Source organism: Triturus cristatus, chromosome 4_1 (genome assembly GCF_964204655.1).
Source record: "Triturus cristatus chromosome 4_1, aTriCri1.1, whole genome shotgun sequence".
Taxonomy (NCBI): domain Eukaryota; kingdom Metazoa; phylum Chordata; class Amphibia; order Caudata; family Salamandridae; genus Triturus; species Triturus cristatus.
Window position 1 is genome coordinate 352443671 of NC_140585.1, and position 24980 is coordinate 352468650.

Here is a 24980-nt window from a genome sequence, read left to right on the forward strand (position 1 = left end):
GCCAACACCTCTGAGCCACTAATCTCTTAATTTAAAAACTCTTGCTGCTCTTGGGGGAGATGGGGTAACTCTTTAACCCCAACCATTCTTTAACTTTGTCTAAATCTATGGTAGTGTATTCTGAATATAATGTGCACAAATGTACCTTCAATCCTTGGATTGTCTTCTAACAGTACCTTTAGTCTGTCATCTTGAATTCCTCTAATGTAATTCCTAGTTCTATCTCTTTTTGCTATCCATGCCAACATTTTTCCACAACCTTCACCATATTCAAAATTCCTCAGTCTACTAACTTACCATTGGTGTGTCTCCTTCCGTTCTTTTCTTGAACGAAGCTCAGCTTGATGTTGAAATGTCTCCGGTTTTATTCTCTTATCCTCTCTCTCCTCTACCCCAGGTAACTTTAGCCCTCCTTCCAATTTAGCTACATCTTCCTCTAGACAAATTATCTAATTTCTTTCTTCTATTTTTAAACATTACTAAGCTCTGCAATATCCCCTTAAATAGACTTTATACTTATCCCACACCACTTCTACTCTGGACGTTCCCTCATTGTGTTAAAAAAAACCTCCACTGTTCTCACCAGGATAACCACATTTTCTGTTCGGAGAAGTAGCTTCCTGTCCAAAGTACCTCTAGGTGTCCTTTTATGACTTGATAGGGTAAGATTCAAGTGTATTGCCACGTGGTTGGAAAGATGGGTAGGCAAGTGCTCCAACCTCCGAATTTTACTCATCTCACTACTTTTTCTAGGAAGAAATTCAGCCTCAAATACTGGCCATATTTTTACTCCATGTATAATCTGTTTCCCCTCTCTCATTCTCCAAGCATAGCACAAAATTAGGATCTTCCATAAGAGAGGAGCGGAGCTCCTGCTCTCAGAGTTGATCTGAGATCTCATTGACCTATCTAAAGCATTGCTGAGAATAATATTAAAGTACCATCATAAAATTATTGGTGAGTGGAAACCTAATAAGACTGCAAAACGTTGCTTCAGAGGTATTTTGTCATTCACATTCAGCCCATAACACAATCATCCTGCAACTTGATAGACAATGGCTCACTGCCCCATCATCTGTTTTGCTTTTTATTACCTCTATGCCTGTATTAGCCCCAATTATGACCGGTACCCTCTTAGCGCATTGTACTTGATTCAGTGTGATCACCGGCCCAACCCAGCTCTGCTTTCTCATGAACTCTCTACATTTCGTCTCCAATAGGTGAGTTTCTTTAAATAGCCTAACATGTGCACCGTTCTTTTTAAATAGCTCAAAGTCAGATGCTTCCTTTTGCCGCAAGGCCATTCACATTCTGAAAGGACCCCTATGTATTATCTGTAGTTCCAAGTCTAAATCGACTGATTCAACATCCTGGGGGAGTACTTCTTTCAATAGATTCAGCACAAATGTTTCATATTGGTTCCTTTCGCACCTTCGGCTATATTCAGGGTCCCCATTTGTAAGCCTTTTCAGTGTCCCTGTTACATCCTTCTCTTTCTACTTCAAGCCTTGAATCTCCTTGTGTTGGTACTTACTTCTACCCTAAAGTCATGTACTTCTTTCTGATATTTCAGTGTGCAGCGCCAAACTATTGATCTACCCAGCCCTTCCAACTTTGGGGAGACTGCTTGGATTTCTGTCTGGTTAGATTGAGACTATAAAACAGTCTTTAATATCCACTAATAATGTAGCTATCATTTCCTGTACCGTTTGTTGTCTTTCCACTCTACTCATTGCAGTTGCCTCTCATGGATTCCCTGCATGAACTCTGGTTTTGTTGGCATCTTCCTAACTCCCATTCTCCCTGCTTTAGACTTATGGTAGTAGGGTCATACGTCTCTCCCTCAATTTCACCTTGCTTTCTTAACTCTGGTGTCATAAGAGGGTCAAATCGATTTGTTGTTGATATCTGGAATGTTTGGTTACATTTATCTTTGTCTCTAGCATTATCAATTTATTTCCACAGTCACTACAGTTATTAACTTCTAGTTCACTCCCTCCAGGGCTCTTCATTGTACCAGATTGTGATTTATACCTGGGGTATGGGTATGGTTGTTCAACTTAACTCTGAAATTGGACCTCAGGGAGGGTGTTATCTTAATGTTTTAGGGTTAATAGGCCTTCTCACCGTAGGCTGCCCCTCCCAACACATCCTTTAATGTGAGAAGTTGGCCTGGCATATGCGGTCTCCTAGTTATAGGGACACCTTGCACCAGTCCAATTCGACTCTTATTGATGATAGGTTTAAGACAACCTTTAAAGAAAGCTATCCTAGTGGTAGCTGTGGAGAGCAGCCTTCAGGCTAAGTCTTGAAGGAGTGTTAAGCTTATTGTTTTACCATAATAACCTCTTGAATAACCAAATGAAAGAGTAGCCCACACAGGTATATATATAAAATATATGTATTTATTCTAGACAGAATCCCACAGTCTCTTTATGAAGCTGTGGCAAAGTTACAATTCCAAACAAGCATTGATAGATACAATAAATAGCACTATTAACATTGGGCGCCGGGGGGGGGGGGGGGGGGGGGGGGGAACCAAACCATATACTAAAAAAAGTGGTATAAGAACCACGACAATTCTACAGACAATGCCTAGGGCATTTAGGATCGCTGGCCCCTTAAGAATCCACCCTAGGTTATGAGGAAGGGGACCCACAGGAGGCGCGTGCAGTGCAAGTAGCTGCTATCGGGATCTCTATTACAGCCTATGGAGAATGTCGAGGTTGGAAATAAACAGTTTAAAAATACTTCTAGCAGGAGTACAAAGTTAAAACTTTAGACTTAAGCTTTTGAAGAGCCCACTACCACGAGAGTACCGAGGTACCACTGTTACCTGCCCCAGGGAAACCGGGTGCATAGGTCGTTTCTGCTGTCGGGTCGCGGGCTGATTTTCAATGGGAAAATAGTCAAAAGTTCTGCCAGCCAAAAGCGTCGATGATTCCGTGAAGATTGTAGAGAAGAATCTGAAAGCAGAGGGGACAGAGTCTGGGTCACGGCAAAGTGACCAGGAGGCTCAAAGCAAAGAGCCCTTCGATGTCGGGTGCTTCAGGTGGAAGGTGGTGTAGCTTGGATCTGCAGCCACGGACTCCGGGAGGCTTCAAGGAAGGCCAGCTTCTGGAAGGCAACTGTTCCACGTTGGATGAGGGTCGCTGTCGTGCAAGTGTCCGGATTGGATCCACTAAGCCTTGGCAACCGCAACCCACGAAGGATAAACAAATCTGCTACAGTGCAGACCCACGAGGTCTGGGAGAGGTCTCCTTTGGAGAGACTGCAGAGAAGGCCTGGAGCAACTAGGGGAACTCTTGATTCTGGAAATAGACCTCCGCTAGGGCCCACAAGTTGAGAGACAAGGGACCGCAGGAGGCGGCAATTTGGAATGCAAAAAAGGGCACCCACGGGCCACCGGAGGGGGCTAGGGCGCTGATCTTTGGCACAATTGCTGTAGAGTGGTTGGCTCAAAAACGGGCCAAAGCACAACTTCCCCACTGGTCAGGGACGTGTGCTATGAAAGAGGTGGCCGGTGTCCTGGGGTATTGGGGATCTCGGCACCCACGCGGTCCACGGTGCCCAAACTCGTTGAACACACTCACTGGCCTCTGGGATGCACTGGAAACCAACCTCAAGGGTGTTGGAAGTCGTCGAAGTCCGTAGGAGCAGCGAGGTTCCAACCGGGTCACTTGCAGTGTTTCAGGTACCTGCCAAGCAGGGGGATAACTCCTTTATCCCAAAGGAGATTTCTTCCGTCAGCTGGGCAGCAGCAAGTCGAAGGTCAAGACTGTAAAGTTCAAGATTAATCTGAGGCTCTGGGGCCACGTTATTCACCTTTATCCCCAGGATTAGGGGGGTGTCCAGAGTAGTGTCAACCAATGAGAGGTGAGGCGGGAAAGGGTGGATACACCCTCTCCCCTTTGTGTGTTTCCCGCCTGGGCGAGGGGCAGGATGCCCCTGAACCGGTTCCAAGCGGTGTATGCAGAATGAGGCTTTTGCAGCTGCCTTCGTGCAACTCTGAAAGGAAATTTGGTGCACCCACCCTGTTCCAATCCACATTATCCTGTCTGGGGAGATACTAGCACCTCCCTGCCACAGGAGCCCTATTGTCCAGCTGGCAAGGTTGGGGTTTTCCCCAGCAACAGCCAGCCAGGGTCGTGTAGGTGGCGGGCAGTAACCATTTTGTGTTACTTGTGCACTTTTAAATTGGTGTCCGAAATCTACCGCTTTTCCCATATCGCCCCTCTAGCAGGGGGGAATCGTACCCTCATGCCCATGGCTGGACTGGGGGTATGATTCCTACATGGTTGACACCAAACACGATATGGTTCTGTGTAGCCATTCTCAAGTTATCGCGTTATCGCGATAGACTTATAATGCGGTTAAGAGTATATGGTATGGCTACACTACAAACAACCCAGCAATGATTTTACGAAGGTTGCAGAGAGACCCTACTCATGTAGGGGTCCCCCCTCACACATACCTCAGCACCCTGCCTTGTAGGATTACCAAGGCCTGTTATAGGGGTGACCTATGAGAGTATATGTGTTGTAATGGGGTGGGATATAGGGTACCTATATCCCTGTAAGGGGTGCTAGCACCACCTTACCCAGACTAAAGTAGTGGTCTGGTGGTGTCAGTTTATATGACTGTCCCAGGGTGGCACAATAAGTGCTGCAGCCCTGGTAGGCCTACTGAGGGACCCATGCCCTGGGTACCTAGGGTACCATCTACAAGGGACTGTCAGGGCATCCTCAGCATCCAATTAGTTTGTACCTAGGGTACTCACATTAGTTTTAGGGAGAAAGCAGATCGGCTGGGGTCCTGGATAGCAGGATCCCAGCCTGACTAGTCAAAAACCACTCAAATACCAGGAAAAAAGTTGGGGGCAACCATTAGTCAGATTCCACCTTCCTACACTTTGTGTTTTGAGGTGGTTTAATAGCTGAATCTTTGTTACCCTGCCCTGTTTTCAGTACAACTCTGTTACTGGTTGTTTCCTGAGAGACTGGCCAACCTTAAAGCATATATTTTCCCAGCCTGGTCTTTTCTCCCCTTTGCAATTCTTATGATGATCTTGCATGAGACCACTGCCTGCTCCTCTTCCTTCCGTGGGCTTTCCACAAGGTTTACTGTACTTAGTGCCTTCTGCTGCCCTACAATATCGTCAGTCCATTCCACCAGTTGACCCCTCATCTGCTGGACCTTCCTAGTACTCCACTTCAAAGTATTGTTTGACCACCCCTGAACTGCACAGACCAGGCAGAAAATCGTGCTGTCCGAGTCCCACAGAGGAGGCAACAGACTTCTTTGAGCCTCTACCATAGGGCATCCACTTCGCCAATGTTTGGCTACTACGTAATTCACCAGTCCAGGTGAGTCACGCGCAACTGCTGGTTGTCAGGAGCTTGCGGTAAGTTAGATCTGACTGGCCGCCATGTTCCCTCCCTCGCCACGATCAGTCTCAACAGAAGTAGGGAGGCCAAAAAGGGAAATCAACTCCCTCAATAACAGTTAGGCTACTGCAAGACTATTTCCTCTCCTAGTGGGCAATGCTTCACCTATTTTGAGAATAAGCAGACTACTACCAAAATAAACTTAAACCCATTACAAAGTGGCATTTCGATAAAATCAGCTTGTAATATAAATGAGCCTTCTGATTTGTAAATGTGATTCATAACTATATAGTCTTTTTACCCAGATTGTTTAGATGGAAAACTAAACAGTCACAGATCTTCAGCTACATGTCGAAATCCTGTATTTTCCCAAAATGTCCTCAATATCCTGATAAGAGTAACTCACCTTGCATGAGCTCCATTATGCAAATCTTTATACAAAAGCTATACCATTGAATTAGGCAGAATATACTTGTGATCCTTATTTACATACAAATACTGATAATTCTTTGTAACCCAATGTTATCCATTTTAATTTTCATCATCAGGAGCATCTACCTGCAGATCACTCAGTGCAGTTAAAGACTGCAATGAATCCATGAAATACAATTTACATTGCTTGAATCTTTTGTAGCATCACTTGCAAAATTGTAATCTTCATTTTCCTAAGTGATGGTCCCTTCCTGCAAAGTACAATACCTTGCCATTTGCTCAGTATACTTCTTTCCTAATGTGACCAAATCCTTGCCAGGCTGATCGTCTGGACACTTTACAACTGCCACTTCTTTTGGTTTCTAAATTGCATCTGACAGATCCAATATGTAAATTCCATTCTTTACCGGAGCACCTGAAGAGGTTATAAACCCTCTTTCTGACCAGAGATTACCACAGTTATGTACAAACCAAACCCATACTGGCTATCTGTATTAATAGTCACATTCAAATTCTCTCGGCAAGCTGCAAGACCTTGTTAGAGCAATTATTTCTGCTACTTGTGCTGAAGTTACATTTGTTAAGGAGGAAGCCGCAAGGTTTCTAAGATAGAACATAGTGTGTAAACAGCTCTCAATCCTCCATATGAAACCCTCATACAGGAACAATCAAATGGATTTCAAATCCTAGTCTTCAATTGGGACTTCTTTAATATCTGGTCTTGGCTTTGTGCATAACTTTATCATCTCTATGCAGTCATGGTCCAACTCCTCTTCAACAATATTTTCCCTACTTACTTCACATTTGTTTGAAATTGGAAGCAGTTTTGCTGATTTTAGGACATTGCACCTTCAAATTGAAATGTCTGCTCCAAGTATCACCTGTTCATATATCAATCTGCTGTTTGTTAATGTGCTGTGTTTTTATTCTGGTTATATGGATTTGCACAGACTGGCTCATAGAAAATTAAAGTATGGCCAATCACAATTCCTTCACTTGGCTCTATTGCCAAACTAACTGCTGCTACAGATTTTCGCCATTGAGGAAGATTTAGAGCAACTGGATCCAACACTCCTGAATGACAATTAATATGTTGCATGAGCCCTCCATGTTGAAGACAGTATTGAAAGTGCACAATAATCTTTTTCATGACGAAACAAATAGAAAATCATATTGTAGTCTTGCATCCCTGAAAGCTGGTGAGTGTCACAATCTCAGTTTCTTAAATGATTCAAGGCACTTAAATGGTGCAAACAAGGAGCTGATGGACGGAGCGCTGAAACTTTTCAGACTCACCCGCAGTCACAAATCTAGGTTGAATCCATCATTCTTTAGCTCACTTTGCCACCTCAGTTCCGATCCAGCTATATGCAAATCAGTCTTGACCCTGTGCCTCATGGGAGCAGTCCAGCCTGAACTGCCTAACCAGGTCTTCCCTGACCTGGAAACAAGCATCATGGGACCAGTTTATGGGTAACGCCCTTCATCAGCCAGGCTAGCTTGAATCTAGTGGCAAAGTAAGCAAGGGACCAGAGCTTGGACATTACATGTCAGTCTTCTTTTGTAATCTTGGAGAAATTTAAAATCCACTGTCATCAATAACCAATTCCCAGAAACATTTAAACCTCCATCTGTGTGGTCAGAGATTCAATATCAGGATTGCAGAAACTCATTCTTATCACACACCCATTTTAATATGGTGTCCAAGATAGGTAACATCCTTCTCACAAAACAGTTTTTTCTGGGGAGACTACATGCCCATTTTCTGCCAAATGATTCAACAATGCAGTGTTTTAAAGTTTGCAACTTTCCTTGTTTTTAGATGGTAATGTAAGGTCATCTGTGTACTGGACTAGGACTAAATTACATGATAATTTCAAACTCTCCAAATCTCTCTTGAGAATTTGCAAGAAAATCAAAGGACTCTGTATGCCCTTGTGGGTTCCTACACCACACAAGAACTTTAATCAAAAATTGAAATGCAAAGAACTGTGAATCTCCTGCAATAGTACTGAAAAGAACACTTGTAAAACACCAGTGACTGCATACCATTCTGCCCCTGCTGGAATTTAGAACAGTATTACTGCTGGATTCAGTACCCCAGGTCAACAGACAACCATGGTTTTATTCTTTCTGGGTCTTAAATAATTCTCCATAGACCACTCAGTTTCTTAATTCCCATTACATGTGAATTGCGTTGAGTGCCAAGAACCTCTCGAAGAAGCCCCTGCTTGATTTTCTCGCTCAATTCATTCACTCCTCAGCCTCTATACGGTCTATTTCTGGGAAATATTGCATATGGTTTTATCGTTACTGGTTCTGTATGTACCAATTCAATTTCCTTTCCTGAGAAATCACAAGACTGACAGTGAGCCTTAAATCAGGAGGGTAGTCTTGTTAGAACTGGATACATCTCCGCTCTACAGTCCTCTGAGCTAATCTTAAAAAGTGAATTTTCATATTGTGCTTCTACTGCAACATCATCCAGTGTGCAGCAAATAAAAATATATCTAGCAAAGAAGATCCCTTCAAAGCATGTTCACTGAACTAGAATCATAGAATAAACGGAGGTTTTTCCCCACATCTGTCTTACTTTAACTGGTACCTCTGCTGAAACTAGATTGACAATTTGCTTATTACTGATTCCTAAAACTTTGACTTCTCTTCGAGAGGGTAGGTTCAGAACTTCCACAAAACGAACTATAGAATAGATAGTCCCCCTATCAATAGAAATATAACAGGATGGCCATGGACTTCTCTATCAATATATGGTCCATTTTTGTCTACCTCCAATACTGATCCAACTAATTAGTCACCCTCCCTTATCAGGGACTGTCATTGCGAACTGCTGCCTGTCATCTCATCAGCAATGATTATGGCTTTCTGTTGACAACCCAAATTATACGGCATTTTAGTTCTCATGTTTTGTTGCATCACTGGAGCAGAGGGTTTTGGCATTCAAAATGGTATCTGACTCTGCAAGTTCTTTTCTAGATTCTCCATATTTGACATTTGATCATTTCTCTGCGCTCTCTTGCAGATTGTTTAAAATTGTCAGGATTCTGTACACATTCCCTCTTCCAATGCCCGATTCGCCCAAATAAATGACAAGCTGTAGTCCTTAATAACATTTCAAAATTTCCAACCATACTATTCACCTTCGGCCATTTGATTCATCCTATTCATTCCATAAAAATAAAAAAACACATTTGAACCCATCTGACCCCTTTTAAATTGCTTTATATGAGCAATCAACTTTACCTGCTTTTCTGTTTCGTCTCATGATAGTTTTTTGTAAATTTCTTACCAATGCCATTTGTCGACCAGCAGAATTCACTTTACTGAATGCGATTGCTAATCGCCGAACTCCAATTGTTCACTAGAACAGCAACTAAACCTCCAATCGCATCTTTCTCAGGATTTTTGACCCCGCTATGCTTTTAAATATCTTCATAAATCTCTCATAATAGGAGTGCGCTAATATTTAGGCTCCTGTGGTATCCTCCAAATGGTTTCCCAATGTAGATCCCTTTAATTTTTTCAAATGCTCAATCACTGCCTTATATTGCTCAGCTACATCTGCTGATGGTGCATTGTTATAACCCTGTCTAGGCGGGTATTATGTTGGCAGCCCTGCAATCACCTTACATTCCAAACACAAATCTCCGGTAACAACAATTTTGAACAATGATTTTGAATCTGTCCACAACATTGGAGAAAGATGTTTCAATTTATGGACCTCATAACACTTTTCTGGATATTCTCTCAACTTATGCTCACAATGGACATGCACTAGATTCTCTCCATGCACTTCTTTTAAAGGAAACTTAGCTGCTGTAGTTGTTCCCACTGCTGAATCCCTTGTTATACTTTTTCCCAGCTTCACTTCTCTGCCCTTCATCCTTTCCATTACCCTTTTTTTCCATTTCTTTAAAATCACTCCAGTTACGTGTTTTCTCAATCAAATGTTTTGAAGTTTTGACATTCTTCATTTTACTTATGTCAACATCTAATTAATCAGCCAATTCTTCTAATTTATCATGCGCTTCATTAGCGCACCTAGCTTCTTTCTTAATCAAATCTCATCAGCATTATACATCAGTAGTCTGTTCAAATATATATTACCCAGAGGCCTTTTTCCAAATTCTATCTTAAGGATCCTAATACTTCCTTGGGAGGTGGCTGTAACACCACTGTCTCTGCAGTGTGCTCTGTCCCACTTTCACTAGGCATTGCCACTGTGACTGACATTTATAACTAGCTTCCATTAAGAGCGTGCACCACTGTCGTGTCCCCCACTACACTAATCCCAGCGTAGTCTGGTCTGTTCTAGTCTGCACACGGAGGAGGTCTTTAAATCAGCAGCTCACTAAAGAACTTGTCATCAACGGATTCTGCATCTAACTTCTTTCAGGTTGTCTGTTTAAGCCTGTTCTGTTTCTGTAACCAATGCAGGAAATGTATTAACACTTACCATTTTATCCAAACTCCATGTCTCTTCATTACTGCCTATTCTAGCCTCTATTCAGCCTGAAAAGGATTTCTTAATAGATCTTTCTTCGCCCTCCCTCTATTGCCATGTTACCCCATTTATTTAGTGCTTAGAACTGTGTCATTCTAGCCACTGGACTCATATTGTACAGGTTTCATTTCTTTAAATTGAAAGATCCCTCTATAGGAAACTAATTTCTCATGTGCTGTACATTTATTTCATTCCAGAATCCAAACGCATGAGTAACACTCTTCATTTAAAATGCTAGTATGCCTTCCTTTGGCATATTCTGAACCTCAAAGCTTATCCTCTTTCATAGTTTTAAGTATTTCACCCATATCACCCATCTTTACACTTAAACGGAACACACTAAAAAGTCAAAACAATTCTAAAAACAAATATTAACCAGCAATCGCAGCGCGGCTCGTTCAAAGGTCAACCTATCAGCGCGGCTATACTCAACTGATCAAAGCACAGCTAGTGGTATTTTCACACCAATCACAGCACAGCTCCCTGCCGGAATGGACAATAACAGCGTGGTTTCTCTGTGAACAGGGAAACTACAGAACTACAAAAAACCTTTAGAAACCAATAAATCCATTGTCTGTTTACCTTGGAAAGGGAAATCAGTCAATATTTCACAAGTGTGAACACTCTCAATCATAGAAACTAGATTTCAAGCAAATCGAAGAAAAATAGTATCACAATACAAGTTTGAATATCAAACAGCCTTCAGATTTCGCTAGGCAAACTTCTGATGAGAAAATAAGTTGATAGACCCGGTGCAGTCCGGGTAAGCACAGTAACTCTAATTAATCTCTCAAACTTGAAAAAGGAAAATTTCTTACTACAGATCCCTACCAATTTGTGTGTGACACCTCGCCATACATGCCACAATACAGACAAGGTAGCAATATCTTGAGATCTTGGATTTTTGACAAAATCCGATAACCAACACATCAAATGGGTTCACAAATACAAATGATACAATATTAGAATAGTAATCGACCCGCTAATTGAAGCCATTGTAATCACCACATAACTAAACAACTCATCACAAAAACAGGAATCCATCACATAACACAAACTTGTGCATTCAAACTCTCGCTCTTCATACTTATACTTCAAGTTCATTCAGGACTGCACAGCAATACAGCTGGTCGCCCCGCAGAAGGATACAGCACCAGGAAGCTGGCAAAACTTTTCTCCCTTGATTTTGACAAATAAGGCCACTCCAAAAAATATTTGGGTTTGCCCCTTAAGGAGGAAATGCTCTAACTTTAGCCATCCTCTGCTACCTATTTTGAGGAAGTGAACCCAATAATCACCAAAACCCCAATATCTGATCTCCCAAAAATGTTTCTAAAAATAAGTCGGTTACCGAGTTTCCAGCTTATTGAGAAATTTACAGACTTTATTCAGCAACAAGTCATAAAAGTTGCCACAACTGTACTATATAACATTTTTAAATGGCATTTAAAATCTAAAAGAAATATTGATCTAGCAGTTACAGACTCCACTCCTCATCAGGAAATACAATTTAGTAGAGTTAAACAGAACACATTGGAAGCATATAATACAGTCTGGATCAAATATAGGGCAGCAATATATTTATTACAAAATAGTTGAAAAGACTATATAGAGAAAAATGCATGAAATTGCAAAGGAGGCCCTAATACAATAGTACAGATAAATGCAAAATCATGAAACTATCTAGTCTCTAGTTAAGCAAAATCCAAGTAAAAATTCTGAGTGTCAAACTCATAAAAAGCACTAACCGCAAGTCTCCCACAAAGAAAATGGTAAAGAATCCCTTGAACAAAATCCGTAAAATGTTAGATAAATCACAGATTATGTATTAATATCTTACATACTCCATGGTTTATTGGGTGTTTAACTTCATTTGTATAGCAAAGTTCTATGTTGCCTAGATTCTATGGAATGTTCTTGTTGGCATTTTTGCCTGGGGGCTGTTTGCCGGCAGATCCATGTGTACTATCCTGCGAAATAAAGAAGTCTATCAACTATATACTTACAAGGAGTGGATTATTTCTACAATGGTGAAGAGTTGAAGACGTATTTACTACATCTGCAGCACTGTCTTGATATTGTCTTCAATTCAGCATATCGTTATGCTTGCCGCAGTTTATATTCCTCTACAATGCGTCTAATGGACGGATGTCTTCTGTGGAATTGTGGTGTTTTTGATCCGAATTTCTGTAGATGCTCGCTGGAGTTTAATGGATTTTGACCATTTTCCTGTTTCTCGTGACTCAATCGCAAGAGCTCACGCCACCCATGTGCGCTCCTTGCCTATTTGTTGCCAGTAATGTTCGTTCTTGCGCTTTGAGTCCCCCCCCCCCCCCCCATCTCCCAGTGACAACAGTACGCATTGAAAAAGGCACACTGAACTCATATCTATGGAATGAAATACATCTAAAGGAGGAGTGTGCAGCAAGGACCTATTTGATAGCATCAATAGATCGTCTGGGACTCAAGGAACTTTGGGCCTCCTCAGGGTCTTATTGTTTTAAACAAATTGTTAACAAGACAGCGAAAAAGCTATCATTAGTAGAAGACGAGGCGACACTTACAGAAAGAGCCCACGGATGGTTTGTGGTTCACAGCTATGACAAACCCTCTCTACAACCATACTTCGGCACGGGATTTAATAGAAAGAAGAAAGAAAAATATCTTCATTTTCGATTGGGTATTTTGCCATCTTTACCGCATCTTTCCCCGTGGAAGCGTCTCCAGGGTCAGTCAATATGCCGCCTATGTGAGGATGCTAATGAAAGTTTATTACACCTACTATGTTTATGCAGAAATCTACAGGCCAAACTGTGACAGTTACTAAAGCCGCTCTCTGTTAGAAAGCAGATAAGAACCTGCAGGCAAGCTGTGAAGGCATGTTTCGGAGGTGGAGATGTACAGCTGGCGTGTCACTTTGTTCAATTCATGGAAGTGGCAGGGGCAAAAGCTCTTGCGTCAAGTGACCGGATCGCTTAATCTTTGCATCTCATGGCCCCTTAAATCATATTAAAGCAAAATTGACATTCTATGCTTACTTAACACTTAGTCGTTCTATGCTTGAGTAGTAAAGCTAACAGCAAATCTTTCTTCACTGCTGTTAACCACCAATTGATGACGGAACAGTCCCTCTCTTTGATAACTGAGCCTTGCTTTCCTAATTTATGGTCTGTGCAGACATTTACTGTTAATTGTTTTGTGGATGTTAATACAGCTCATGAAAGTTTTATATGTTTTATTTAAATGGTTTTAGGATATAAATTCTGCTGCTACAATGTTTTTTTTATATGGAAATTGTAAAGGTTTTAATTAACCAAACAAATATATTACTTACTTACTGCATTAGTATATGTCTGTGCTATGTGATCCACAACTGATAGACGGCACAGCTCACGGCTTCTGAGATTGCATGGTACTTGTGCATATTAACCCGTACTCCAGTAAGCCTTACAAATACTGGATCCTGGTAAGCACTACTTATAAGCTGGATGGTTTTTCTCTATTATAAAATGATTGCAATACAAATACTGGATTCTGGTAATCGCTGCTCATAAGTTGCATGGTCTTTCACTATTAGCAAAGGATTAGCATATAACCATTTACTTTGTAGCTTTATTCGGTCATATAATATTTACAACCACACCAGCTTTACTGTCATTCTATATAGCCTGTGTGTTTTGGGAAGTGAAGGAGGTTCTGCTAAAGATTTTGTAGTGGGTTTATTTTTTTTCAAGAAATTATACTGATTTTCAGCGTCATGCAGTTTGACCCTCCTTCCAAGTTTCTAGAAACCAAGAATGAGCAACCCATACCATGGATGAGGTGGAAGGAAGAGTTCAATAACGTATCTTAAAACCACTGATGGAGAAAGAATGGCTTCAGAAAGGAAAAATAACATTTTGCTGCATTGTTTGGGAGTCAGACGGTCAAGTGGTGTTCAGGCCCTTACCACCTATGGAAGGCCAAGGTGATAGGAATGTTTACAAGGAAGCCATGTTGAGAATGGAGCATCGGTTTAAGGCCACATCAAGTGTTGCTTTGAACAGGTTCAAATTTTAAACACGTGTGCAAGAAGGAAAAAGCTTTGATGCATTTCTCACCAGTCTTCAAGCCCTTTCTACTAATTGCAACTCTGGGGCTATTACTGACTAGATATAAAGAGACCAGATTATTGTACATGTTAAAAGTAAAAAGGTTCAAGAACAACTCTTGGTGTTAGTGGATCCCAACCTGCAGTTAGCTATTACCACTGCCAAAGCTTTGGAACAATCAGATTTGTGGATGACGTTTTTGAACAAAAGTGGTAGCTTTGAAGGGCTGTATAGTGTAAAATGGTGGTGGTACTCAAAGGTGGGATTTCTGTCCATCAAAGGCCCAAGTGACTATTTGCAAGAAGAGGAAAGTGTAGGACCGCCTAAGTGTATTGTTCGCATATTAGGTGAGGAATTGGAGTGGATTGCAGATTTCGGTTCACCTTGGACCATCATTACCAAGGAATATTGTGTGCAGAGGTTTGAGGACTGTGTTGGATTCTCTCAACTACTCAGATATCATTGCAGAAAGGTTTTATGGAACAAGAATAGATGTACCGAGGTATGTAGTGGTGAATATTGAGTTCAAGGAGAGATCTGCTCAAATTAAGTTGTATGTGGTGACTAAAAGGTGTTAATGTGTTGGGATGGAAGGATCAGTAGAAGTTTTGAATCATCCTTAACCATAGAAGTAGTGAACCTGCTTTGGTGGTTGAAGATGTGTTGAGCAAAGGAAGAGTGATTCACAGGTTGCCTGAAGTTTTTGCTGAGAAACTTGGAAAACTGAAAGGATTTAGTCGTAAGATCAAGGTGAAAACTAATGCTATTCCTGTGAAGCAGAAGTTGAGAAGTGTCCCTGTGAATGTCCGAGAAGAACTTTAAGAGCAGGTTAGATGAGATGGTGAAGGACGGAGTGATTGAAGAGGTTGAATCCTCCAAGTGGGTTTCTCCCATTGTTCTGACCCATAAGGCTGATATAAGTCTTAGGTTAAGTGTGGACTTGAGGGCTCTCAATGCTAATGGTGGTGGATTGTCATCCACTGCCAAGCATCAATGAGGTGGTATGTATGTTGAAAGGTACCCAAAGTGTTCTCTACGTTGGATCTTTGATTTGCATATCACCAGATTGAATTAACGGAAGACTCAAGGCAGTTCACTGCTTTTCTTACCCCACAAGGGTTTTCCAAATTATAGAATGCCATTTGGATTGACCTCAGCAGCATCAGTGTTTCAAAGAGCAATGTACCGTATTTTCAAAGAATTGGACAAGTTTGTAAAAGGCTTTCAAGAAGATATGCGCTTATTTTCCCACAATGACAAGGAGCACACGGATCATGTGAGTGAATTTGTAAGCATTTGGATAGCCAAGGCCTGATGCTTAAAGGTGAAAAATGTAAGTTTTGTGTGATTCAATGGAATATCTGGGACACACATTATCAGATAATAGGGTGGTTCCTAAAACATTCTTGGTGGATGCCATTGTAAATGCTCCTGCTCCTGACAACAAGAAGTTGCTATCGTTTGCAGGGCTGTGTGAGTATTACAGCAAATTTATACGAGCATTTGAAAGTAAGATGGAACCTGTTAGAGAGCTCATGACGAGGAAGGCTAATTTTGTATGGACAGATAGGCAGCAAGCAGCTTTCCAGCTCATCAAGGAGGTAATTGCACACGCCCCAATGCTCAAACCTTTTTGTCCTAACACGTTTATATGGAGTTGGAGCAGTATCAGGTCAAAAGAATGGAAGTGATGAGTGGTGTGTGGCATTTGAGTCTAGGACATTAAATGAAACGGAGAGAAAATATGCAGTTATTGAAAATGAACTGCTGGCTTGTATGTGGGAGGTAGAGCATTTCCGGAACTAGTTGTGGGGCAACAGTTTTGTTTTGAGTACTGACCATAAACCTTTGGTAGGAATTTGGTCACCAGGTGGAGGGTGGAATGCAACAGCATGTATAGCAAGACTTGCTTCAAGGTTACAACAATGCAATTTCAGGGTAGAGCCAGGGAAATGCAACGTGACAGCTGATGGTTTTTCCAGGTTACCATGTCCCGATGACAGGGGTGAAGGGCACAATGAGGTAGAGATGGTTGGCACTGTGTGGTTTTGTAGGCCTGGAATTTAAATAGTTGTCAGAAGAAGTTTGGAGGAGGGATACTGAGGAAGATGAGTTGGGGCAGCCGGTCAGAAGTTATTTGGTAGAAGGTTGGCCCAAAGAGAAAAGTTTGTCTGCGGAGATTGAGCCATTCTTTAAAGTTTCAGCTGAACTGGAAATAGAGGGGGGGGGCTTGATTTTCAAGGGAGGAAAGTGTTTTCCTCAAAGCACTACGCAAGAGAGAATTTTGGTGTTAGCACATGAAGGGCATCAAGGTATATCATCTATGAAAAGACTTATTAGAGCTAATTTTTAGTGACCTGGAGTAGATGTTATGGTGGATGGGATGGTAAGGGAGTGTATGTTGTGTGTGAGTAGTAACATGATGCTTCAGACCTATCCCGCTCCTCTTAAACCGGTGCCATGGCCCAGTGTACCATGGGCAAAGCTGGCGTTTGAAATTTCCAGTCTGTTTAAGGAGTTGCCCCAATACGCCAGGTTTACGTTGGTCATGATTGATTACCATTCAAAGTGGCCAGAGATTAAGTTTGTTGCGCAGGCCACATCATTGGTTGTGATTGAATTTTTTAAGGAGGTTTTTGCTCGTGGGCGATGTCCTGAAGTTTTGGTTACCGATAATGGTGTACAACTTAAGTCCAGGTAGATGGAGGAATTTTTATCTGGGTGTGGTGTCGGGCACATCACCATGTATATGAACCACAAGAAAATGGTCAGGTTAAACGCTTCAATCGTGTTCTTAATGACAGTATAGATGTGGCAACTAAGTCTGGCGGTGAATGGAAAAGAGTACTGTAGGAAAGACTGTTGTACAATATTACACTGCCTATAAACACAACGCAATGGTCCAGCACTCAAATTTCAGTCAAAGTACATAGGAAGTATTTAAAGCCCTTTCAGGTTATTGAAAGGCAGGGATCCCAGTTCCAAACTTTGTCCTTGGTGTATAAAGAAGAAAATGCTAAATAACAGTTCCACTAATTTTGATAATGTGGCTGAGAAAGTGGAAGAAAAGCAGAGAAAGATGAAAGTGGGGTATGATGAGAAATGGAAGGGGAGTGCCCACTTTTGGGGTGGGGTATGGGTGAGAGTACTTAAACCTGGTTATAAAAAAAAAAAGGGAGTTCCAAGTTTGGATGTGTGCTTAAGGTGATGAAGGTCTACAAGAATTGTTTGGTCACTCAGGATGGTAGGGTGTGGCAGGCGAATTGTAGAGTGTACAAAGTTGTGTACTGCTTGATTTCATTTTTTCCTATTAGTTTTCTTTAGTTAATTTATTTTTGCTTATTTACTTAAGGGGAAAATGTGTTACATACTCCATTGTTTACTGGGTGTTTACCTTCATTAGTATAACGAAGTTCTAAGGTTGCCTAGATTTTATGGAATGTTCTTGTTGGCAGTTTTGCCTGGGGCCCGTTTTCTAGAAGGTCCATTTGTACTGTGAAATAAAGTAGACTATCAATTATTTACTTACAAGGAATGGATTATTTCTACAATATATTCTGCAAATTCAGCATGGTGAAATCATGGTAAGGGTCGCATTAGGCAAATCAAATGACAACGTAATAATTAAAACAATGCATTTATTTACCACTGGCCTATTTCTTAAAGTAATAGGAAGATTTCCTCAGCGACTGCATTCTTGAGATGTAAATGCCAAATTAAACATTTCTTAAACAATGGCTCATAGAATAAGCACCAACACGTCTACAGCGAAACTTCCAGTGGAAGTCCTTGAAAATTATACTTTGGGTACATCATGGAAGCCTCATTCACAATACACGTTTTCTAATTATTATATTTTGATAATACATTAACGTCATACACTTCATTCATCTCCATGCTCCATGGAAACAAGGGTAGAGATGGCTTCGCTGCAGCACACTGAATGGGAGAGGGAACGAGGAGGAGCAGGTTGAATAGAACACCAGCAATAAAAATAAAGACTTGTTACACTAAAATGTGGCATAACTATTCATAGCATTGTTTACTCTTCTGAGTGACATAGGTAACTCATTTCAGGTGCAACATTAGTTAATCTGTTAGGTCTGCCACATTAGGATTCAAATTATTCATAAATAATATTCACGCAATATTTGTACATTTTACATATTCGGAAAAATGTAACAAGTTCGATCTGCGCAGCTCTTAGATGATGATTTTATGATGTCAGAGAAGCCCCCGACAGAGGCCATGTTCAAGCAGAAAAGGCTAAATTAAGAGAAAGGGCCCCATTGGACCTATTTGAACTGGAGTTGGAGAATTCCACAGAGTATCCCCAGTCACCTATGACTGCATTTAGGGGCCTTACTACAGATCCTCAGCCTTTGACATCAAGCCTCCTCATTCTCCTTTCAATAGAAACGTGCATTAACTCTGGGCCTCCCTCCTGCCCAGCCCTGATGGTTTAATGTCCTTGGGCTCCTCAGCAGAACACTAAATGCCCTCCACAATTGATCATGTCCTGCACCTGCACTTCCTAAACCATATAGGACTGTATACAACTATTGAGACATTACCTGCTGTAGCATCCAAGACGCCCAGTGCCATCCTTGAGTTTATTTTGGCAGGACCACTACCCACTGAGGCTGGCAGAGGAATTAGGGAGCAGATAAGGGTCTCCCTTTCTGAACAGGGATGGTATTAAGTGTCCTGAAGTACAAGCCAGGAGTGTGTTAACCCTCCAGATCTCCTCACAGGTATCAACAGGGGGCCTGTTTCAGGTTCCACAGGAGGGCCTATGCAGTAGTTTAAGAAGGGAGGTACCCAGTCTAGAGATGCCCCCTAATGCGTCCACTTATACAGGAGATCCATTGAGCCAGACCACTAACTAAACAGTATTGTGGGGGGAAAACATTGATATTCCTTTCCAAGTTAGACCATAAAGGTTTTCTGGGTCTTCATCAACACAGGCCAAGGTTCTACCCTACAAAACCTCAAAGAGTCTATGATTAGGCACTAGAGAGGTAAGCCTACCATCTTTCAATTTTTAAGACTGGGAATTTTATCCACATAAACAAGTTTCTGGTAATATCTCAAGAAATTCACTACACCCACTATCTTCAGCAGGAGAATCCTAATCTCACTGGAATGGGTCTATTTATTGGTACCATTAATATGCCAAGCGATTAGCATAGTAATGAACTCCACTCAGCCAGGGAGCTCAACAAGTGAATTTCATCAATGAATGGCTCAGAGAAATCTCATATGCATATCAAACACATCTAACAATGATAAAATATCCTTGCATATGTATTCTAGGCCCAGCAAAACATAAAAGGCAGTGACTAGTTCTTGTTCCATGTGCCAGTATAAAGTTACAATTTTATACAGTTTAATCAGAGTACTAATAAAACAATACAATACCACATACTCTTCACCAAAAATGAATAGAGTTCTTTCAGTAACAAATTCACTTGTAACCATCTGGATGTAAGCATAGAGCTACCAATGTGCAGATGCTAAGTGTAGTCCAGCAGACTTTCTTACTCAGACTATGCGTGAACATACATGCTAACGAATGAAGTGTCACCTGCTCAGAGCCCCATATGGCTGTGGACCTCATTTTCAAAAGCTGGACATAGGTAGCTTCAGCTGAAAACCTATTTTAGTGGAGCATTACAGTGAATGATACACCAGTGTTCGCAAAAAGCAATGGTCCACAAGTAAAAACTTAAATATTTTATGGGAAGAACTCACCCAACGTGTCAAACCAAATTGCATTGTAGCAGTTTCACTAGGATCAGGCACCAGTTTCAAATCGCATAATTAATTGTAATAGAAGTGACAATAGTCACTTAAGGATTTGAAAAAGGATGCAAACATTTTCTGCATTACATTTGGAAATGAATTTGTCATAGAGCCCTCTCATGGTTATGGTTACAATATAAAAGAAGCTTCAGGACATATTTGCAATAGCACTACAACCACTTGATGGCCTCTATGGTAGAAAAAGTTCTGATAAATGTATGGTACCAGAAAGGACAGTTTGGGAAATGCTTTTTGGTCGTGAAAGACAGGCCAGTACTCTTGAGCTGATCCCATTTGTCATAATCCAAAGAGACCTGATGAAAAACACTATCATTCTTGACATTAACACAGGCATTGAGGGAGGTTAAAAAGTTTTTTCTAGAGAAAGGTTGAAGACCATCCACTGAAGGAAAAAAACAGAGAAAAAAAACAGACTAAAGCAACATATGAATTGTCAAACTTGTTTCAGTACTTACCCTCACTTGTCAATCCCCAGCCACTGACCATACAGAGCATTCCAACCTCAAACTTGTCATCTGGATGTGGAAGGCAGATTGGCTGTACGTAAGTACCTGAAGGTGGGATAGAAGGACAAAGATTAAAGAAGTGTAGGTAAAGTGGAATGAGGTACATCAGGCCTAAACCCAAAATGTCAGACATTTTTAAATCAGCAAAGGTGCACGTAGTAAAATATGGCTCTTTTGCCTGAAGTAGTACCTACTAAATAGGTTTGAGTTCTCTCTCCAAGGACTAGGGATTCTGACACTTCTTGGAACAAAGACCCCAACAAGCATAGGCTCTTGTGATCGATTGATAACTAATACTTTTTATTCTTTTTTTTTTTTAACTATCATTTTAACTTTATGGTCACAGTTTACACATTACATGCATCATATTTGTTCAGATTTAATTGATAACTAATACTTTGCCTTTTACCTCAAGATGGCTGGTTGATTGATCATCCAGATAGACTTGTACAATCGAATGCTAGATATGCAATGGATAGCACAACTAGCATTAGGCCTGTTAAGTATTGCTAAATCAAATCAATAACTAAGGGAAAATGGTCCCACAAAGAAAAAAAACTTACCACTTAAAAATTAATATCAGGTTGCTATTTCAAATCGTGGATATACTTTGTGCCTTCCCTCCAAAAATGCATCTGTTTAGCAGCACCGAAGCCACATTAACATCAACAAAACGCATAGATAAAATTCACAGAATTTATTTAGTAAAAGGAATAAAATGTAGTGCTGAAAATGACCACTAAAATACACAGTCAAGGGGGGGCAATGACTTAAGAATTTTTAAAGAAAACTCAAAAAGCATCCATAGATTGAAAACCGAAAACCTAATAAGTAAACTGCAATCCCGTGAGATGGCAGAGCATAGTATACAGTTTGCCTTGGTAAACAGTTTTATATTCAGACTTGGTGGAGGACATGAAGCTTTGAAGAAAGGTTCTGATACTGAGTGCTCTAGGCAAAGATGGATCCACAAGGTTGAATATCTTCTTTCCTCTTACTGTCCAACAGTAGCCTCAAAGTTTGTGCTCAAATGCGTCAAACAAGACAAACCTAGAAAAAGTGAATACAAAAGGTCACATCTTTTAGGGTGGGCTCCGCATCATGCAGTGGTCCTCTCGAGGTTGAAAACATTGTAAACATCACGGGTAAGCTTTGGAACCACATTTGGCCTTTTCCATAGCACAGGACTAGAACTGGTCACCCAGAGACTCACTCTTGGAAGCAGCAATGTCAAGGAAAGCTGAACTAAATTACAGTCCTCTTGAAGGGCTATTAAAGATATGTCTTGGCCTAGGCATCTTCTTTTAGTGTCTTTTCCAACAACATTCTAGGATCTAGGTGGTCAGAGCATTACTTTATAGAGATCATTCAGTGATGGTTGGCGACTTGTTCTTCATCTACCAAAATAAAATTATCAACCTATCTTCAACTAAATTTTGTAGGACTACCTGCATTATTTGGCAAAAGCGTTTTGAACATGGCTATGAAGAGAACTTTAAGATTCAGGTCCTCTGGACTCTCAAGTCTACTTGCAAGTCTGACCAGGCTTGTCGGGACAGCTTTCTCCCATCATATTAAAATGTCCATCCTGGTCACTTCCCTACTGTCCTGAGATGGGTGAGGAATACCAATATTTTTCTGGTATCTTGCAGACTTTCTTATTATTTCATGTATTTCTTTAGACATGGTTAGTATGTCAATAAGCAAGGCTTGCTTGTGAGTGTCAAATCTCCTGCTGTTCCCTTCACAGGTGTCTCCTTGGCACCGGCAGATACTTTTACTCAAATTTTCTCTGCCTTCCACCAATGAACCAAAAGCCCCACTGAAGAGCACCAATGATGGGAAAATGTAACGCTTTTAGAGAGACCCAGTTAAAAATCACTGCAAAATCTTCTGCCGAGGCAAATTGACTTCAGTTCATAGAAAAGCAGAGCTTAATTATTTTTCTCTCAAAGATTTCCGACATTAGTACTAAAAATCTGAGTTTTCAAAAAAAGCCTTGCAAGATGGAACTTTAGGGTGGTCTTCAGTCCACACTACACAAATAGTCTTATTTTAAACACTACACAGCACATTGATGTGACGTCACCGAAACATGCAACGTAGCCTAACTTTCAAGTGGTAAATCTCATTATGCAACTGGGTCTTGTAGGCTTGATAGCATGGTTACAGTGTACTTATTTAAATGGTTCATCTGGTGAAAAAGATGTCATTATGCTTTAAAATTCTATCAGATATCAACTAAAAAGACACTCTGGAACCCCAATTGTTGGTGGTTGTTGATTTAAGATTAGAGAAGACAAGTTTTGAACATTTCACTGTACCGAAAAGGTCTGTCATAGATAGGGCTAAACATTTTGGCAATGCAGCTTTGTCTACAGTGTGTGGTGCTGCATGTTAACTCAATAGCCATGTTTGAAACTCCATGACTCCATATGGGTAAGCTAAAAGCAAACAATCCCACATCGGGTACTTTATTTATGACACATGTATGACCCTGGCACACATTTACTTTAGAAAATAGCAAATGTGCAGATTTATATGTCCCTATCATTAGATAAATACCAGCGTTCTAGATTTAGAAATAGAAAAAACAGATACAAAAATGGATTTTCTTAACTCTGGCCTATCAGACGTTTTGCAAAGTAATTTCTGTAGGAACACCCATTTCTAAAGGCAGCATGTAGCCTTTAGGTAGGACTACTCTGTAATGACCTAAATCACAGTCATCAAACAACTAGACAAGAGAATATGGATTTTGATCGTCCCGTTAGGGAAATGAACGATCATCCTTTAAAAAAGTTGCAAATGAGTTCTGCCCATTTAGTATGCCCGAATTTTTCACTTTTCGATCACCAGGTATTGGACTTTTTACTGTGGGTGTGTCTCAGTACATACATGTGCCTCACCCACAGTAATCACATGGCAAATTTTCAACACTCTTTTACTGCCAGTGTCTGCTGATTAAGATAATTCCACTGTAATGCAGCTAGAATAAGGGGCACTTGGCCGGTAACATGTGCATGTTTAAGCTGCACATATCCGACTACAGGCATGCACAGCGCGGTAACTACACAGGAAGCCTGGCACAGAGGGGACACCTCAGGGTTAGATATTGACTCTGGGAAGGTCTAATATTTCCATCAATTGTCTCTTTTGCAGATGTCGCCCTAAGTGGGAAGGGTGTGCCCAGATGTGGGTCCTGTGCTCACTACACCACTGGATTCAATCTAGCCTGGCTGAAGAAGGGGGATGCCCTGAAACCAGTCCCAGGATGCCTGTTTCCGGTCCAGGGAGGACCTGGCTTGGCAGTTCGGGGTGGACTGTTCCAACAAGGAACAGGGTCAAGACTGATTTGCATTTGGCTGGGTTCAAACTGGGGTGGTGTGGTGAGCAGAAGAATTATTGATTTAACCCAGATCCCAGTGACTGGCGGTGAATGTTTGCATTGTCCAGCATTCCGTCCATCAATTGTTTCTTTTGCATATTATTAGTGGGCACTCAGACCTACAAAGTCCTATGAGGTATGAAACTGGGGTGGAAAGTGTGACCAGTTCATATAAGCACGTCCCAAAATCACATAGGTACTCTTTATGGGTCATCCAGAATTTTTGTATTTCTTTAGCTCGGCATCCGACCTCAGGCCTTTTGTCACACTGCTGGGACAGGTTAAATACATTTCTCACCAGCAAAAGGAACAAAGGCCTCTCCATACAAAAGGGGTAATCAACAGTGCTTCCATCAGCTCCTGGAAGGAGGAAGGAGTTGGAGAATAAAATCAGCATCTGTTTATTAGCGGTCATACTGTACCAGGGCTGGGGAGAGACCATGTCCACTGAACAAAGTAGGAAGCCCAGAAAACTAGAGCCAACACAGGAGGATGCGAAAGGGGGTGCTACTCTAAGGTTTTGGTGGTAAAGTCCCTGGCAGTGAAGTCAGCGAGCGGTGGAGCTAAGGCTTTAATAGTGACTTCTGGATGGTCTCATCTTGAACTGCTCAGCATGCTGTGCAGGTTGGTTGGGGGGAGCGGGTCTGTGGCGCCTTAGGATTAGCCAGGAGTGACTGGCTTCTACAATCTACAACCCCATTTAAAAGCTCTTGCACAATGGAAGAGCAAGCTTTTTGCTTTTGGACTCTGGGACTGTATCTGCAGCAACAGCCTTGGGCAACTGGAAAGAGATACCCCGATTCACAAAAGGACCAAGAACTCTACCAG

At 41.3% G+C, this 24980-nt stretch overlaps 1 protein-coding gene across 3 annotated transcripts in view; it reads right to left on the bottom strand.

The window, feature by feature from the left end:
* The window catches only part of OVCH1 (ovochymase 1), a 1142331-nt gene that overhangs the window by 923024 nt on the left and 194327 nt on the right, over positions 1 to 24980 (bottom strand). For all 3 annotated transcript variants that reach the window (XM_085652349.1, XM_085652348.1, XM_085652347.1), the window contains exon 6: positions 20714 to 20809. In XM_085652349.1, the coding sequence (XP_085508475.1) occupies positions 20714 to 20809 (96 nt within the window). The remainder of the gene's footprint in view (positions 1 to 20713; positions 20810 to 24980) is intronic.